The 19,416-nt window shown below is 50.2% G+C and overlaps 1 protein-coding gene across 1 annotated transcript in view; it reads left to right on the top strand.

The window, feature by feature from the left end:
* Nucleotides 1–3,133: 3,133 nt before the first annotated feature.
* LOC140268311 (uncharacterized) overlaps nt 3,134–19,416 on the top strand; it is a 29,352-nt gene continuing 13,069 nt past the window's right edge. Inside the window, exon 1 of the mRNA XM_072363112.1 lies at nt 3,134–3,315. Within this exon, the coding sequence (XP_072219213.1) occupies nt 3,216–3,315 (100 nt within the window). The 5' untranslated portion in view covers nt 3,134–3,215. The remainder of the gene's footprint in view (nt 3,316–19,416) is intronic.

The raw sequence follows: 19,416 nt of genomic DNA, 5'->3' as shown, positions 1-19,416 counted from the left end.
CTGCCATCATCTACCGCCCTCCCAAACCAAACCCCTTCTTTCTCTCTGACTTTTCTGACTTCCTAACCCAGTTATCCACCATCTCACCTTCCATTCTTCTTCTGGGAGATTTCAACATTCACATCGACACTGACTGCAAATCTGCCACTGAATTCCTGGAGCTGCTACACTACTTCAACTTCACTCAATGTGTTAACTTTCCCACTCACAGCCGTGGTCACATCCTGGATCTGGTCTGCTCCACTGGTCTCATCATACATCACCTTTCCAGCTTCTACCTCAACATCTCCGACGACCTGGCATCATGGACATTGACATCCCCATTCCCAGCACTAAGGATAAACGGACAATATCTTTCAGAAATCTCAAAACCTGACTCTGCCCCCCCTCTGTTAACTGGCAATCCCTCTGACCTCACCAAATTCTACAATGAAACACTCTCCTCCCGTCTCAATCAGCTGGCCCTCACCAAAACTAAAACTTCACCCACTCTTACCCCTGGTACAAAAATCATAGCTTGAAAGACCTCACAAGAAAAACTGTCCTCCTAGAAGCCTATACAGATTACCTTCAGCAGTACAAGGATGTCCTCAATACTGCCCCGTCCACCTACTACTCTCACCTCATACAGTTTGGCTCCACCAACCCCAAGGCTCTGTTTTCTACAGTAAATAAACTCCTCAAGCCCAGCAACAATACCTCCAACTCATTCACCACTGTCAAATGCAACTCCTTTCTCTCATTCTTCCAAACAAAAATCGACACCATCTATAACAACTTGTCCTCCCTTCCTGCCCCCAACGGCCTGCACTCTTGCAAAAACCTGGACTCAACTCTGACATCATGTCGAACTTTCAGCCCATCTTCAATCTCCCCTTTCTGTCCAAAATACTGGAGCGTACTGTCGCCACACAAGTCAAAGCCCACTTCTGCTTAAATTACCTGTTCAAACCATTTCAATCCGGTGTCCGGTTATCCCCCGCCACTCATTCCTCTCTCTACAACTGTCTCATCGACATCAAATCTTGGATGCAGACCAACTTCCTCAAACTCAACTGTGACAAATCTGACCTGATCATTATCGGCCCCCAATCCCTCACCAAAACAGTTGCCGCCTTACCATCGACAACTCCACCCTGTTTCCATCCCCCCACAGTCGCAGCCTTGGAGTCATCTTTGACAGTAACCTCTCCTTTGACCATCACATAAGCCAAATCACCAGAACTGCCTTCTTCCATCTCAAGAACATTGCCCGACTCCGCCCATCAATCTCCTCCTCTGCTGCCAAAACCCTCATTCATGCCTTTTTCACTTCCAGAATTGACTGCTGCAACAGCATCCTCTACGGAACACCATCCAAAATTTTAAATAAATTACAGTACATCCAAAACTCAGCTGCACGTCTGCTCACCCACACCCGTGATCACATCACTCCTGTCCTCCAGAACCTCCACTGGCTCCCAGTTCCACACCGTATTCAGTTCAAAATCCTCCTTCTCACACACAAAGCCCTCCATAACCAGGCCCCATCCTACCTCACTGACTTGCTCCGACAGCCTCCGTTCATCTGATGCTAACCTCCTCACTCCACCATTCAGACCCAAAGCACTGAACCTGGGGTGACAGAGCCTTCTCTGCAGCTGCCCCCTCCCTCTGTAACTCTCTCCCCAAACACATCTGTGACTGTATCGACTTGTCCACCTTCAAATCTCTGACAAAAACCTTTTTTCCAGGTTCAATCCCCACCTGGGGCCTTTCTGTGTGGAGTTTGCATGTTCTCCCCATGTATGCATGGGTTCTCTCCGGGTACTCCGGCTTCCTCCCACTGTCCAAAAACATGCATGTTAGGTTAATTGGTGACTCTAAATTGTCCGTAGGAGTGTGGCCCTGTGATAGACTGGCGACCTGTCCAGGGTGTCCACCTTTCGCCCGATGACTGCTGGGATAGGGTCCAGCCCACCTGCTACCCAACCGACAGATTGACGATATAGAAAATGGATGGATTAACCTCAGTCGAATGTGTTTTTAGTGTACTATTTTATATTGTTTTGCTGGTTTTACGTTGTTTTTATGTAAGTGTCTTTGAGAATTTAGAAAAGTGCTTTTTAAATAAAATTCTTTTCTAGTAAAATTCAACTTTTCTTTCTACTTTGGCATCTTCAGCTGTCTTCATTATTTCAACCTACTTAATTCCAGCCCATTGTCTCTTTTCTCCAGTTTTCTGCCATCATCTAGCTCCAGCTCCTTTCAAAAATATCTTTGAGGCCTTTTGAAACTTTTTGCTACGTTTTCACAAATTTCTGCATTGTTTCTCTTCTTTCTGCTAAATTTTCACTTTTGGTTTTGCATTTCCCTTCTTTTCTTCTCCTTCTGTTGTTTTTAACCCTTCACCTTTTACTGCTGAGACTTCTGCATTTTTTCAACTCTTGAATCAATTCTTCAGTTCTTCCAATAGCTTAAAATCATTCTATTGTTGTCTTTTAATATTCAAATTCCTTCAACCCTTCCTTCAGCAACAGTTTTTTTTTTTTACTGACATTGAACTTTCTTTTGCTATTTAGGCATCTTCAGATGTCTTCATTACTTACATCTTGAAGTAAAATGTGAGCACATTTCATTCCAGCCCATTGTTCAAATCAGCTGCTTTGAATTAAACCATTGCTTTATTTCTTCTCTGTTTCCCATTTAGGTCAGTGTTCTGGTGATCCATTTAATCTATGACCTTTTTCAGGATAACTGTTCTGAAATCTCTGTGTTGACATGCTCTTCAGCTGTCAGTTCTGCACTTTTAAAATTCAATTTAAGGTTCCAATTAAGCTGGTATATCCATTCCATTTCACCCTTATAGAATGAAATTTTCAAGACTTTTCACTTATTTTCATTCTGCTTGAAATTCTTTTGTTGTTTTGGTAAATGGACTTGTACTTGTACTTGTATAGCGCTTTTCTAGTCTAACTGACCACCAGATGTAGCAAACTGGCAAGTATGTGAACAGTTAAGCCCATGGAGGAGCAAGTTGCTTACTTGATAAAAGAACAAGTATATTCCTGGCCTAAGTGCAAACACCAGGCAACTAACGCCACAAGAAAAAGTTGCGCATTTTTGGCACTAACGGCTTTCCATATACTTGTGTTTGTCCATCCGTCCTTATTGCCTTAGACACCCCAAATATTGAGACACACCAATACACCACGTACAGGAGCTCGCGAGTTAAGATGAGGGATAACAGTTTGCCCCGAATTTGTGTAATTATATTGTGTGCTGTGGTTTTTGTTGCCGTTCTTGTCGTTAACGCGCTGGCTGGAGCGGGCAGAGGTGAGTATGATAGCTTTAGCTTAAGCTTCGGGACGCTGGAGCTACCGTTGGAGCTTTGACATAAACTTTAAGGCTGTGTTTGACAACGTTCCGACATTGTCTGTTTTAAGTTATTGCTCTTATATGGTATATAATTAGGTTTGAAAACACGTTTCCCCTAGGTCCATTGTCACTGGTAACGAAACTGTTTTCATGCGAGACTAATTTGTGTGTTGCTGGCAGATCTTCGTATCGTTAGGTTTCGTGTCACAAAGTAGTTATATTTCTATGTTACTATACATATACAAGTCCTCGTGGTAATCTGCTTATTATGTAAAAGAATAAACAAGAATCGCTGTACAACGTCAATGTTACTGGACTACTGTTCGGGGAAGAATAAGTAACATTCTATCCATGGGTGTGGCAGAAGTCTTTAATGGAAGTTATGAAAGTTTTTTGTCTGACAGATTTGCGGACATATGAATGTTGAAGTAGGTTAACAAGATTAAAAGTTTAAAAGCTCATAAGGCGAACTCTCAAACTGACGTTTAAGTTGTTAATATCAATGTAATATTTCTTTAACGTCAAGTAGGCCTGCATGTGCCTGTATCTTTTACTTTGACTATTTGAAGGAACCAGTGCCAAACAATGCTGACTATTTGGAATGGAAGCCACAAGCTCTGGGAGCTTTGGGGTGGCAGACTGGAAGCTTGCTTCCTGTGAAAGCTGTTGGCTCTGGGAGTGCCAGGCTAGATGAGCTGTGCAAGAAAGCAGAAAGCTTGCTCCAAGTCAAGAACTAACGAGCCGGGTCACTGCGCGTTGTTTGTTTGTGTCAGTAAAACGCGCCGGGTCACTGCGCGTTGTTTGTTTGTGTCAGTAAAACGCGCCGGGTCACTGCGTGTTCTTTGTTTGTGTCAGTAAAACGCGCCGGGTCACTGCGCGTTGTTTGTTTGTGTCAGTAAAACGCGCCGGGTCACTGCATGTTGTTTGTTTGTGTCAGTAAAACGCGCCGGGTCACTGCGCGTTGTTTGTTTGTGTCAGTAAAACGCGCCGGGTCACTGCATGTTGTTTGCTTGTCTCAGTAAAACGCGCCGGGTCACTGCATGTTGTTTGCTTGTCTCATTAAAATGCGCCGGGTCACTGCTCGTTGTTTGTTTGTGTCAGTAAAACGCGCCGGGTCACTGCGCGTTGTTTGCTTCTGTCAGTAAAACGCGCCGGGTCACTGCGTGTTCTTTGTTTGTGTCAGTAAAACGCGCCGGGTCACTGCTCGTTGTTTGTTTGTGTCAGTAAAACGCGCCGGGTCACTGCTCGTTGTTTGTTTGTGTCAGTAAAACGCGCCGGGTCACTGCATGTTGTTTGTTTGTGTCAGTAAAACGCGCCGGGTCACTGCATGTTGTTTGTTTGTGTCAGTAAAACGAGCCGGGTCACTGCATGTTGTTTGTTTGTGTCAGTAAAACGAGCCGGGTCACTGCGCGTTGTTTGCTTCTGTCAGTAAAACGCGCCGGGTCACTGCGTGTTCTTTGTTTGTGTCAGTAAAACGCGCCGGGTCACTGCTCGTTGTTTGTTTGTGTCAGTAAAACGCGCCGGGTCACTGCATGTTGTTTGTTTGTGTCAGTAAAACGAGCCGGGTCACTGCGCGTTGTTTGTTTGTGTCAGTAAAACGCGCCGGGTCACTGCATGTTGTTTGCTTGTCTCATTAAAACGCGCCGGGTCACTGCATGTTGTTTGTTTGTGTCGGTAAAACGCGCCGGGTCACTGCGCGTTGTTTGTTTGTGTCAGTAAAACGCGCCGGGTCACTGCGCGTTGTTTGTTTGTCTCAGTAAAACGCGCCGGGTCACTGCACGTTGTTTGTTTGTCTCATTAAAACGCGCCGGGTCACTGCGCGTTGTTTGTTTGTCTCAGTAAAACGCGCCGGGTCACTGCATGTTGTTTGTTTGTGTCAGTAAAACGCGCCGGGTCACTGCGCGTTGTTTGTTTGTGTCAGTAAAACGCGCCGGGTCACTGCGCGTTGTTTGTTTGTGTCAGTAAAACGCGCCGGGTCACTGCTCCTTGTTTGCTTCTGTCAGTAAAATGCGCCGGGTCACTGCGCGTTGTTTGTTTGTGTCAGTAAAACGCGCCGGGTCACTGCGCGTTGTTTGTTTGTGTCAGTAAAACGCGCCGGGTCACTGCGCGTTGTTTGCTTCTGTCAGTAAAACGCGCCGGGTCACTGCGCGTTGTTTGTTTGTGTCAGTAAAACGCGCCGGGTAACTGCGTGTTGTTTGTTTGTGTCAGTAAAACACGCCGGGTCACTGCACGTTGTTTGCTTCTGTCAGTAAAACGCGCCGGGTCACTGCGCGTTGTTTGCTTCTGTCAGTAAAACGCGCCTGGTCACTGCGCTTTGTTTGTTTGTGTCAGTAAAACGCGCCGGGTCACTGCATGTTGTTTGCTTGTGTCAGTAAAACGCGCCGGGTCACTGCGCGTTGTTTGCTTGTGTCAGTAAAACGCGCCGGGTCACTGCGCGTTGTTTGTTTGTGTCAGTAAAACGCGCCGGGTCACTGCACGTTGTTTGTTTGTGTCAGTAAAACGAGCCGGGTCACTGCGCGTTGTTTGCTTGTGTCAGTAAAACGCGCCCGGTCACTGCGCGTTGTTTGTTTGTGTCAGTAAAACGCGCCGGGTCACTACATGTTGTTTGCTTGTCTCATTAAAACGCGCCGGGTCACTGCACGTTGTTTGCTTGTGTCAGTAAAACGCGCCGGGTCACTGCATGTTGTTTGTTTGTGTCAGTAAAACGCGCCGGGTCACTGCATGTTGTTTGCTTGTCTCATTAAAATGCGCCGGGTCACTGCGCGTTGTTTGTTTGTCTCAGTAAAACGCGCCGGGTCACTGCGCGTTGTTTGCTTGTGTCAGTAAAACGCGCCGGGTCACTGCGCGTTGTTTGCTTGTGTCAGTAAAACGCGCCGGGTCACTGCGCGTTGTTTGCTTGTGTCAGTAAAACGCGCCGGGTCACTGCGCGTTGTTTGTTTGTGTCAGTAAAACGCGCCGGGTCACTGCGCGTTGTTTGTTTGTCTCAGTAAAACGCCCCGGGTCACTGCATGTTGTTTGTTTGTGTCAGTAAAACGCGCCGGGTCACTGCGCGTAGTTTGTTTGTGTCAGTAAAACGCGCCGGGTCACTGCTCCTTGTTTGCTTCTGTCAGTAAAATGCGCCGGGTCACTGCGCGTTGTTTGCTTGTGTCAGTAAAACGCGCCGGGTCACTGCTCGTTGTTTGCTTGTCTCATTAAAACGCGCCGGGTCACTGCGCGTTGTTTGCTTGTCTCATTAAAACGCGCCGGGTCACTGCTCGTTGTTTGCTTGTCTCATTAAAACGCGCCGGGTCACTGCGCGTTGTTTGTTTGTCTCAGTAAAACGCGCCGGGTCACTGCATGTTGTTTGTTTGTGTCAGTAAAACGCGCCGGGTCACTGCACGTTGTTTGCTTGTGTCAGTAAAACGCGCCGGGTCACTGCATGTTGTTTGCTTGTCTCATTAAAATGCGCCGGGTCACTGCGCGTTGTTTGTTTGTGTCAGTAAAACGCGCCGGGTCACTGCGCGTTGTTTGCTTCTGTCAGTAAAACGCGCCGGGTCACTGCGTGTTCTTTGTTTGTGTCAGTAAAACGCGCCGGGTCACTGCTCGTTGTTTGTTTGTGTCAGTAAAACGCGCCGGGTCACTGCTCGTTGTTTGTTTGTGTCAGTAAAACGCGCCGGGTCACTGCATGTTGTTTGTTTGTGTCAGTAAAACGCGCCGGGTCACTGCATGTTGTTTGTTTGTGTCAGTAAAACGAGCCGGGTCACTGCATGTTGTTTGTTTGTGTCAGTAAAACGAGCCGGGTCACTGCGCGTTGTTTGCTTCTGTCAGTAAAACGCGCCGGGTCACTGCGTGTTCTTTGTTTGTGTCAGTAAAACGCGCCGGGTCACTGCTCGTTGTTTGTTTGTGTCAGTAAAACGCGCCGGGTCACTGCATGTTGTTTGTTTGTGTCAGTAAAACGAGCCGGGTCACTGCGCGTTGTTTGTTTGTGTCAGTAAAACGCGCCGGGTCACTGCATGTTGTTTGCTTGTCTCAGTAAAACGCGCCGGGTCACTGCATGTTGTTTGCTTGTCTCATTAAAACGCGCCGGGTCACTGCATGTTGTTTGTTTGTGTCGGTAAAACGCGCCGGGTCACTGCGCGTTGTTTGTTTGTGTCAGTAAAACGCGCCGGGTCACTGCGCGTTGTTTGTTTGTCTCAGTAAAACGCGCCGGGTCACTGCACGTTGTTTGTTTGTGTCAGTAAAACGCGCCGGGTCACTGCACGTTGTTTGTTTGTGTCAGTAAAACGCGCCGGGTCACTGCATGTTGTTTGCTTGTCTCATTAAAACGCGCCGGGTCACTGCACGTTGTTTGTTTGTGTCAGTAAAACGCGCCGGGTCACTGCGCGTTGTTTGTTTGTGTCAGTAAAACGCGCCGGGTCACTGCTCCTTGTTTGCTTCTGTCAGTAAAATGCGCCGGGTCACTGCGCGTTGTTTGTTTGTGTCAGTAAAACGCGCCGGGTCACTGCGCGTTGTTTGTTTGTGTCAGTAAAACGCGCCGGGTCACTGCTCGTTGTTTGCTTGTCTCATTAAAACGCGCCGGGTCACTGCGCGTTGTTTGTTTGTCTCAGTAAAACGCGCCGGGTCACTGCATGTTGTTTGTTTGTGTCAGTAAAACGCGCCGGGTCACTGCACGTTGTTTGTTTGTGTCAGTAAAACGAGCCGGGTCACTGCTCGTTGTTTGCTTGTCTCATTAAAACGCGCCGGGTCACTGCGCGTTGTTTGTTTGTCTCAGTAAAACGCGCCGGGTCACTGCATGTTGTTTGTTTGTGTCAGTAAAACGCGCCGGGTCACTGCGCGTTGTTTGTTTGTGTCAGTAAAACGCGCCGGGTCACTGCGCGTTGTTTGTTTGTGTCAGTAAAACGCGCCGGGTCACTGCTCCTTGTTTGCTTCTGTCAGTAAAATGCGCCGGGTCACTGCGCGTTGTTTGTTTGTGTCAGTAAAACGCGCCGGGTCACTGCGCGTTGTTTGTTTGTGTCAGTAAAACGCGCCGGGTCACTGCGCGTTGTTTGCTTCTGTCAGTAAAACGCGCCGGGTCACTGCGCGTTGTTTGTTTGTGTCAGTAAAACGCGCCGGGTAACTGCGTGTTGTTTGTTTGTGTCAGTAAAACACGCCGGGTCACTGCACGTTGTTTGCTTCTGTCAGTAAAACGCGCCGGGTCACTGCGCGTTGTTTGCTTCTGTCAGTAAAACGCGCCTGGTCACTGCGCTTTGTTTGTTTGTGTCAGTAAAACGCGCCGGGTCACTGCATGTTGTTTGCTTGTGTCAGTAAAACGCGCCGGGTCACTGCGCGTTGTTTCCTTGTGTCAGTAAAACGCGCCGGGTCACTGCGCGTTGTTTGTTTGTGTCAGTAAAACGCGCCGGGTCACTGCACGTTGTTTGTTTGTGTCAGTAAAACGAGCCGGGTCACTGCGCGTTGTTTGCTTGTGTCAGTAAAACGCGCCCGGTCACTGCGCGTTGTTTGTTTGTGTCAGTAAAACGCGCCGGGTCACTACATGTTGTTTGCTTGTCTCATTAAAACGCGCCGGGTCACTGCACGTTGTTTGCTTGTGTCAGTAAAACGCGCCGGGTCACTGCATGTTGTTTGTTTGTGTCAGTAAAACGCGCCGGGTCACTGCATGTTGTTTGCTTGTCTCATTAAAATGCGCCGGGTCACTGCGCGTTGTTTGTTTGTCTCAGTAAAACGCGCCGGGTCACTGCGCGTTGTTTGCTTGTGTCAGTAAAACGCGCCGGGTCACTGCGCGTTGTTTGCTTGTGTCAGTAAAACGCGCCGGGTCACTGCGCGTTGTTTGCTTGTGTCAGTAAAACGCGCCGGGTCACTGCGCGTTGTTTGTTTGTGTCAGTAAAACGCGCCGGGTCACTGCGCGTTGTTTGTTTGTCTCAGTAAAACGCCCCGGGTCACTGCATGTTGTTTGTTTGTGTCAGTAAAACGCGCCGGGTCACTGCGCGTTGTTTGTTTGTGTCAGTAAAACGCGCCGGGTCACTGCTCCTTGTTTGCTTCTGTCAGTAAAATGCGCCGGGTCACTGCGCGTTGTTTGCTTGTGTCAGTAAAACGCGGCGGGTCACTGCTCGTTGTTTGCTTGTCTCATTAAAACGCGCCGGGTCACTGCGCGTTGTTTGCTTGTCTCATTAAAACGCGCCGGGTCACTGCTCGTTGTTTGCTTGTCTCATTAAAACGCGCCGGGTCACTGCGCGTTGTTTGTTTGTCTCAGTAAAACGCGCCGGGTCACTGCATGTTGTTTGTTTGTGTCAGTAAAACGCGCCGGGTCACTGCACGTTGTTTGCTTGTGTCAGTAAAACGCGCCGGGTCACTGCATGTTGTTTGCTTGTCTCATTAAAATGCGCCGGGTCACTGCGCGTTGTTTGTTTGTGTCAGTAAAACGCGCCGGGTCACTGCGCGTTGTTTGCTTCTGTCAGTAAAACGCGCCGGGTAACTGCGTGTTGTTTGTTTGTGTCAGTAAAACACGCCGGGTCACTGCGCGTTGTTTGTTTGTCTCAGTAAAACGCGCCGGGTCACTGCATGTTGTTTGTTTGTGTCAGTAAAACGCGCCGGGTCACTGCACGTTGTTTGCTTGTGTCAGTAAAACGCGCCGGGTCACTGCATGTTGTTTGCTTGTCTCATTAAAATGCGCCGGGTCACTGCGCGTTGTTTGTTTGTGTCAGTAAAACGCGCCGGGTCACTGCGCGTTGTTTGCTTCTGTCAGTAAAACGCGCCGGGTAACTGCACGTTGTTTGCTTCTGTCAGTAAAACGCGCCGGGTCACTGCGCGTTGTTTGCTTCTGTCAGTAAAACGCGCCGGGTCACTGCGTGTTGTTTGTTTGTGTCAGTAAAACGCGCCGGGTAACTGCATGTTGTTTGCTTGTCTCATTAAAACGCGCCGGGTCACTGCACGTTGTTTGCTTGTGTCAGTAAAACGCGCCGGGTCACTGCATGTTGTTTGCTTGTCTCATTAAAATGCGCCGGGTCACTGCGCGTTGTTTGTTTGTCTCAGTAAAACGCGCCGGGTCACTGCGCGTTGTTTGCTTGTCTCATTAAAATGCGCCGGGTCACTGCGCGTTGTTTGTTTGTCTCAGTAAAACGCGCCGGGTCACTGCGCGTTGTTTGCTTGTGTCAGTAAAACGCGCCGGGTCACTGCGCGTTGTTTGCTTGTGTCAGTAAAACGCGCCGGGTCACTGCGCGTTGTTTGCTTGTGTCAGTAAAACGCGCCGGGTCACTGCGCGTTGTTTGCTTGTGTCAGTAAAACGCGCCGGGTCACTGCGCGTTGTTTGCTTGTGTCAGTAAAACGCGCCGGGTCACTGCGCGTTGTCTGCTTGTGTCAGTAAAACGCGCCGGGTCACTGCGCGTTGTTTGCTTGTGTCAGTAAAACGCGCCGGGTCACTGCATGTTGTTTGTTTGTGTCAGTAAAACGCGCCGGGTCACTGCGCGTTGTTTGTTTGTGTCAGTAAAACGCGCCGGGTCACTGCACGTTGTTTGTTTGTGTCAGTAAAACGCGCCGGGTCACTGCATGTTGTTTGCTTGTCTCATTAAAACGCGCCGGGTCACTGCACGTTGTTTGTTTGTGTCAGTAAAACGCGCCGGGTCACTGCGCGTTGTTTGTTTGTGTCAGTAAAACGCGCCGGGTCACTGCTCCTTGTTTGCGTCTGTCAGTAAAATGCGCCGGGTCACTGCGCGTTGTTTGTTTGTGTCAGTAAAACGCGCCGGGTCACTGCGCGTTGTTTGTTTGTGTCAGTAAAACGCGCCGGGTCACTGCTCGTTGTTTGCTTGTCTCATTAAAACGCGCCGGGTCACTGCGCGTTGTTTGTTTGTCTCAGTAAAACGCGCCGGGTCACTGCATGTTGTTTGTTTGTGTCAGTAAAACGCGCCGGGTCACTGCACGTTGTTTGTTTGTGTCAGTAAAACGAGCCGGGTCACTGCTCGTTGTTTGCTTGTCTCATTAAAACGCGCCGGGTCACTGCGCGTTGTTTGTTTGTCTCAGTAAAACGCGCCGGGTCACTGCATGTTGTTTGTTTGTGTCAGTAAAACGCGCCGGGTCACTGCGCGTTGTTTGTTTGTGTCAGTAAAACGCGCCGGGTCACTGCGCGTTGTTTGTTTGTGTCAGTAAAACGCGCCGGGTCACTGCTCCTTGTTTGCTTCTGTCAGTAAAATGCGCCGGGTCACTGCGCGTTGTTTGTTTGTGTCAGTAAAACGCGCCGGGTCACTGCGCGTTGTTTGTTTGTGTCAGTAAAACGCGCCGGGTCACTGCGCGTTGTTTGCTTCTGTCAGTAAAACGCGCCGGGTCACTGCGCGTTGTTTGTTTGTGTCAGTAAAACGCGCCGGGTAACTGCGTGTTGTTTGTTTGTGTCAGTAAAACACGCCGGGTCACTGCACGTTGTTTGCTTCTGTCAGTAAAACGCGCCGGGTCACTGCGCGTTGTTTGCTTCTGTCAGTAAAACGCGCCTGGTCACTGCGCTTTGTTTGTTTGTGTCAGTAAAACGCGCCGGGTCACTGCATGTTGTTTGCTTGTGTCAGTAAAACGCGCCGGGTCACTGCGCGTTGTTTGCTTGTGTCAGTAAAACGCGCCGGGTCACTGCGCGTTGTTTGTTTGTGTCAGTAAAACGCGCCGGGTCACTGCACGTTGTTTGTTTGTGTCAGTAAAACGAGCCGGGTCACTGCGCGTTGTTTGCTTGTGTCAGTAAAACGCGCCCGGTCACTGCGCGTTGTTTGTTTGTGTCAGTAAAACGCGCCGGGTCACTACATGTTGTTTGCTTGTCTCATTAAAACGCGCCGGGTCACTGCACGTTGTTTGCTTGTGTCAGTAAAACGCGCCGGGTCACTGCATGTTGTTTGTTTGTGTCAGTAAAACGCGCCGGGTCACTGCATGTTGTTTGCTTGTCTCATTAAAATGCGCCGGGTCACTGCGCGTTGTTTGTTTGTCTCAGTAAAACGCGCCGGGTCACTGCGCGTTGTTTGCTTGTGTCAGTAAAACGCGCCGGGTCACTGCGCGTTGTTTGCTTGTGTCAGTAAAACGCGCCGGGTCACTGCGCGTTGTTTGCTTGTGTCAGTAAAACGCGCCGGGTCACTGCGCGTTGTTTGTTTGTGTCAGTAAAACGCGCCGGGTCACTGCGCGTTGTTTGTTTGTCTCAGTAAAACGCGCCGGGTCACTGCATGTTGTTTGTTTGTGTCAGTAAAACGCGCCGGGTCACTGCGCGTTGTTTGTTTGTGTCAGTAAAACGCGCCGGGTCACTGCTCCTTGTTTGCTTCTGTCAGTAAAATGCGCCGGGTCACTGCGCGTTGTTTGCTTGTGTCAGTAAAACGCGCCGGGTCACTGCTCGTTGTTTGCTTGTCTCATTAAAACGCGCCGGGTCACTGCGCGTTGTTTGCTTGTCTCATTAAAACGCGCCGGGTCACTGCTCGTTGTTTGCTTGTCTCATTAAAACGCGCCGGGTCACTGCGCGTTGTTTGTTTGTCTCAGTAAAACGCGCCGGGTCACTGCATGTTGTTTGTTTGTGTCAGTAAAACGCGCCGGGTCACTGCACGTTGTTTGCTTGTGTCAGTAAAACGCACCGGGTCACTGCATGTTTTTTGCTTGTCTAATTAAAATGCGCCGGGTCACTGCGCGTTGTTTGTTTGTGTCAGTAAAACGCGCCGGGTCACTGCGCGTTGTTTGCTTCTGTCAGTAAAACGCGCCGGGTAACTGCGTGTTGTTTGTTTGTGTCAGTAAAACACGCCGGGTCACTGCGCGTTGTTTGTTTGTCTCAGTAAAACGCGCCGGGTCACTGCATGTTGTTTGTTTGTGTCAGTAAAACGCGCCGGGTCACTGCACGTTGTTTGCTTGTGTCAGTAAAACGCGCCGGGTCACTGCATGTTGTTTGCTTGTCTCATTAAAATGCGCCGGGTCACTGCGCGTTGTTTGTTTGTGTCAGTAAAACGCGCCGGGTCACTGCGCGTTGTTTGCTTCTGTCAGTAAAACGCGCCGGGTAACTGCACGTTGTTTGCTTCTGTCAGTAAAACGCGCCGGGTCACTGCGCGTTGTTTGCTTCTGTCAGTAAAACGCGCCGGGTCACTGCGTGTTGTTTGTTTGTGTCAGTAAAACGCGCCGGGTAACTGCATGTTGTTTGCTTGTCTCATTAAAACGCGCCGGGTCACTGCACGTTGTTTGCTTGTGTCAGTAAAACGCGCCGGGTCACTGCATGTTGTTTGCTTGTCTCATTAAAATGCGCCGGGTCACTGCGCGTTGTTTGTTTGTCTCAGTAAAACGCGCCGGGTCACTGCGCGTTGTTTGCTTGTCTCATTAAAATGCGCCGGGTCACTGCGCGTTGTTTGTTTGTCTCAGTAAAACGCGCCGGGTCACTGCGCGTTGTTTGCTTGTGTCAGTAAAACGCGCCGGGTCACTGCGCGTTGTTTGCTTGTGTCAGTAAAACGCGCCGGGTCACTGCGCGTTGTTTGCTTGTGTCAGTAAAACGCGCCGGGTCACTGCGCGTTGTCTGCTTGTGTCAGTAAAACGCGCCGGGTCACTGCGCGTTGTTTGCTTGTGTCAGTAAAACGCGCCGGGTCACTGCGCGTTGTTTGCTTGTGTCAGTAAAACACGCCGGGTCACTGCACGTTGTTTGCTTCTGTCAGTAAAACGCGCCGGGTCACTGCGCGTTGTTTGCTTCTGTCAGTAAAACGCGCCGGGTCACTGCGTGTTGTTTGTTTGTCTCAGTAAAACGCGCCGGGTAACTGCATGTTGTTTGCTTGTCTCATTAAAACGCGCCGGGTCACTGCACGTTGTTTGCTTGTGTCAGTAAAACGCGCCGGGTCACTGCATGTTGTTTGCTTGTCTCATTAAAATGCGCCGGGTCACTGCGCGTTGTTTGTTTGTCTCAGTAAAACGCGCCGGGTCACTGCGCGTTGTTTGCTTGTCTCATTAAAATGCGCCGGGTCACTGCGCGTTGTTTGTTTGTCTCAGTAAAACGCGCCGGGTCACTGCGCGTTGTTTGCTTGTGTCAGTAAAACGCGCCGGGTCACTGCGCGTTGTTTGCTTGTGTCAGTAAAACGCGCCGGGTCACTGCGCGTTGTTTGCTTGTGTCAGTAAAACGCGCCGGGTCACTGCGCGTTGTTTGCTTGTGTCAGTAAAACGCGCCGGGTCACTGCGCGTTGTCTGCTTGTGTCAGTAAAACGCGCCGGGTCACTGCGCGTTGTTTGCTTGTGTCAGTAAAACGCGCCGGGTCACTGCGCGTTGTTTGCTTGTGTCAGTAAAACGCGCCGGGTCACTGCGCGTTGTCTGCTTGTGTCAGTAAAACGCGCCGGGTCACTGCACGTTGTTTGTTTGTGTCAGTAAAACGCGCCGGGTCACTGCACGTTGTTTGTTTGTGTCAGTAAAACGCGCCGGGTCACTGCACGTTGTTTGTTTGTGTCAGTAAAACGCGCCGGGTCACTGCACGTTGTTTGTTTGTGTCAGTAAAACACGCCGGGTCACTGCGCGTTGTTTGTTTGTGTCAGTAAAACGCGCCGGGTCACTGCGCGTTGTTTGCTTGTGTCAGTAAAACGCGCCCGGTCACTGCATGTTGTTTGTTTGTGTCAGTAAAACGCGCCGGGTCACTGCACGTTGTTTGTTTGTGTCAGTAAAACGCGCCGGGTCACTGCTCGTTGTTTGTTTGTGTCAGTAAAACGCGCCGGGTCACTGCGCGTTGTTTGTTTGTGTCAGTAAAACGCGCCGGGTCACTGCATGTTGTTTGCTTGTCTCATTAAAACGCGCCGGGTCACTGCACGTTGTTTGCTTGTGTCAGTAAAACGCGCCGGGTCACTGCTCGTTGTTTGCTTCTGTCAGTAAAACGCGCCGGGTCACTGCGCGTTGTTTGTTTGTGTCAGTAAAACGCGCCGGGTCACTGCACGTTGTTTGTTTGTGTCAGTAAAACACGCCGGGTCACTGCGCGTTGTTTGTTTGTGTCAGTAAAACGCGCCGGGTCACTGCTCGTTGTTTGTTTGTGTCAGTAAAACGCGCCGGGTCACTGCGCGTTGTTTGTTTGTGTCAGTAAAACGCGCCGGGTCACTGCATGTTGTTTGCTTGTCTCATTAAAACGCGCCGGGTCACTGCACGTTGTTTGCTTGTCTCATTAAAACGCGCCGGGTCACTGCTCGTTGTTTGCTTCTGTCAGTAAAACGCGCCGGGTCACTGCGCGTTGTTTGTTTGTGTCAGTAAAACGCGCCGGGTCACTGCACGTTGTTTGTTTGTGTCAGTAAAACGCGCCGGGTCACTGCACGTTGTTTGTTTGTGTCAGTAAAACGCGCCGGGTCACTGCTCGTTGTTTGTTTGTGTCAGTAAAACGCGCCGGGTCACTGCGCGTTGTTTGTTTGTGTCAGTAAAACGCGCCGGGTCACTGCATGTTGTTTGCTTGTCTCATTAAAACGCGCCGGGTCACTGCACGTTGTTTGCTTGTCTCATTAAAACGCGCCGGGTCACTGCTCGTTGTTTGCTTCTGTCAGTAAAACGCGCCGGGTCACTGCGCGTTGTTTGTTTGTGTCAGTAAAACGCGCCGGGTCACTGCACGTTGTTTGTTTGTGTCAGTAAAACACGCCGGGTCACTGCGCGTTGTTTGTTTGTGTCAGTAAAACGCGCCGGGTCACTGCGCGTTGTTTGCTTGTGTCAGTAAAACGCGCCCAGTCACTGCATGTTGTTTGTTTGTGTCAGTAAAACGCGCCGGGTCACTGCACGTTGTTTGTTTGTGTCAGTAAAACGCGCCGGGTCACTGCTCGTTGTTTGTTTGTGTCAGTAAAACGCGCCGGGTCACTGCGCGTTGTTTGTTTGTGTCAGTAAAACGCGCCGGGTCACTGCATGTTGTTTGCTTGTCTCATTAAACGCGCCGGGTCACTGCACGTTGTTTGCTTGTGTCAGTAAAACGCGCCGGGTCACTGCTCGTTGTTTGCTTCTGTCAGTAAAACGCGCCGGGTCACTGCGCGTTGTTTGCATGTGTCAGTAAAACGCGCCGGGTCACTGCGCGTTGTTTGTTTGTGTCAGTAAAACGCGCCGGGTCACTGCACGTTGTTTGTTTGTCTCAGTAAAACGCGCCGGGTCACTGCGCGTTGTTTGTTTGTGTCAGTAAAACGCGCCGGGTCACTGCGCGTTGTTTGTTTGTCTCAGTAAAACGAGCCGGGTCACTGCGCGTTGTTTGCTTGTGTCAGTAAAACGCGCCGGGTCACTGCACGTTGTTTGTTTGTGTCAGTAAAACGAGCCGGGTCACTGCGCGTTGTTTGCTTGTGTCAGTAAAACGCGCCGGGTCACTGCGTGTTGTTTGTTTGTGTCAGTAAAACGAGCCGGGTCACTGCGCGTTGTTTGTTTGTGTCAGTAAAACACGCCGGGTCACTGCACGTTGTTTGTTTGTGTCAGTAAAACGAGCCGGGTGACTGCCCGTTGTTTGTTTGTGTCAGTAAAACGCGCCGGGTCACTGCGCGTTGTTTGCATGTGTCAGTAAAACGCGCCGGGTCACTGCGCGTTGTTTGCTTGTGTCAGTAAAACGAGCCGGGTCACTGCATGTTGTTTGTTTGTGTCAGTAAAACGCGCCGGGTCACTGCACGTTGTTTGTTTGTGTCAGTAAAAAGCGCCGGGTCACTGCGCGTTGTTTGTTTGTCTCAGTAAAACGCGCCGGGTCACTGCGCGTTGTTTGTTTGTGTCAGTAAAACGAGCCGGGTCACTGCACGTTGTTTGCTTGTGTCAGTAAAACGCGCCGGGTCACTGCGCGTTGTTTGTTTGTGTCAGTAAAATGCGCCGGGTCACTGCGCGTTGTTTGCTTGTGTCAGTAAAACGCGCCGGGTCACTGCACGTTGTTTGTTTGTGTCAGTAAAACGAGCCGGGTCACTGCGCGTTGTTTGCTTGTCTCAGTAAAACGTGCCGGGTCACTGCGCGTTGTTTGCTTGTGTCAGTAAAACGCGCCGGGTCACTGCTCGTTGTTTGCTTGTGTCAGTAAAACGCGCCCAGTCACTGCATGTTGTTTGTTTGTGTCAGTAAAACGCGCCGGGTCACTGCTCGTTGTTTGTTTGTGTCAGTAAAACGCGCCGGGTCACTGCACGTTGTTTGTTTGTGTCAGTAAAACGCGCCGGGTCACTGCGCGTTGTTTGTTTGTGTCAGTAAAACGCGCCGGGTCACTGCACGTTGTTTGTTTGTGTCAGTAAAACGAGCCGGGTCACTGCACGTTGTTTGTTTGTGTCAGTAAAACGCGCCGGGTCACTGCGTGTTGTTTGTTTGTGTCAGTAAAACGAGCCGGGTCACTGCGCGTTGTTTGCTTGTGTCAGTAAAACGCGCCGGGTCACTGCGCGTTGTTTGTTTGTGTCAGTAAAACGCGCCGGGTCACTGCGCGTTGTTTGTTTGTGTCAGTAAAACGCGCCGGGTCACTGCACGTTGTTTGCTTGTGTCAGTAAAACGCGCCGGGTCACTGCACGTTGTTTGCTTGTGTCAGTAAAACGAGCCGGGTCACTGCACGTTGTTTGCTTGTGTCAGTAAAACGCGCCGGGTCACTGCGCGTTGTTTGCTTGTCTCATTAAAACGCGCCGGGTCACTGCTCGTTGTTTGCTTGTCTCATTAAAACGCGCCGGGTCACTGCGCGTTGTTTGTTTGTCTCAGTAAAACGCGCCGGGTCACTGCATGTTGTTTGTTTGTGTCAGTAAAACGCGCCGGGTCACTGCACGTTGTTTGCTTGTGTCAGTAAAACGCGCCGGGTCACTGCATGTTGTTTGCTTGTCTCATTAAAATGCGCCGGGTCACTGCGCGTTGTTTTTTTGTGTCAGTAAAACGCGCCGGGTCACTGCTCGTTGTTTGCTTGTCTCATTAAAACGCGCCGGGTCACTGCTCTTTGTTTGCTTCTCTCATTAAAACGCGCCGGGTCACTGCGCGTTGTTTGTTTGTCTCAGTAAAACGCGCCGGGTCACTGCATGTTGTTTGTTTGTGTCAGTAAAACGCGCCAGGTCACTGCACGTTGTTTGCTTGTGTCAGTAAAACGCGCCGGGTCACTGCATGTTGTTTGCTTGTCTCATTAAAATGCGCCGGGTCACTGCGCGTTGTTTGTTTGTGTCAGTAAAACGCGCCGGGTCACTGCGCGTTGTTTGCTTCTGTCAGTAAAACGCGCCGGGTAACTGCGTGTTGTTTGTTTGTGTCAGTAAAACACGCCGGGTCACTGCGCGTTGTTTGTTTGTCTCAGTAAAACGCGCCGGGTCACTGCATGTTGTTTGTTTGTGTCAGTAAAACGCGCCGGGTCACTGCACGTTGTTTGCTTGTGTCAGTAAAACGCGCCGGGTCACTGCATGTTGTTTGCTTGTCTCATTAAAATGCGCCGGGTCACTGCGCGTTGTTTGTTTGTGTCAGTAAAACGCGCCGGGTCACTGCGCGTTGTTTGCTTCTGTCAGTAAAACGCGCCGGGTAACTGCGCGTTGTTTGCTTCTGTCAGTAAAACGCGCCGGGTCACTGCGCGTTGTTTGCTTCTGTCAGTAAAACGCGCCGGGTCACTGCGTGTTGTTTGTTTGTGTCAGTAAAACGCGCTGGGTAACTGCATGTTGTTTGCTTGTCTCATTAAAACGCGCCGGGTCACTGCGCGTTGTTTGTTTGTGTCAGTAAAACGCGCCGGGTCACTGCGCGTTGTTTGCTTCTGTCAGTAAAACGCGCCGGGTAACTGCGTGTTGTTTGTTTGTGTCAGTAAAACACGCCGGGTCACTGCGCGTTGTTTGTTTGTCTCAGTAAAACGCGCCGGGTCACTGCATGTTGTTTGTTTGTGTCAGTAAAACGCGCCGGGTCACTGCACGTTGTTTGCTTGTGTCAGTAAAACGCGCCGGGTCACTGCATGTTGTTTGCTTGTCTCATTAAAATGCGCCGGGTCACTGCGCGTTGTTTGTTTGTGTCAGTAAAACGCGCCGGGTCACTGCGCGTTGTTTGCTTCTGTCAGTAAAACGCGCCGGGTAACTGCGCGTTGTTTGCTTCTGTCAGTAAAACGCGCCGGGTCACTGCGCGTTGTTTGCTTCTGTCAGTAAAACGCGCCGGGTCACTGCGTGTTGTTTGTTTGTGTCAGTAAAACGCGCTGGGTAACTGCATGTTGTTTGCTTG

This window comes from Leuresthes tenuis, unplaced genomic scaffold (assembly GCF_036924035.1).
Source record: "Leuresthes tenuis unplaced genomic scaffold, fLeuTen1.0.hap1 SCAF_14, whole genome shotgun sequence".
Lineage (NCBI taxonomy): Eukaryota > Metazoa > Chordata > Actinopteri > Atheriniformes > Atherinopsidae > Leuresthes > Leuresthes tenuis.
This window is presented reverse-complemented; position numbering and strand designations above follow the sequence as displayed.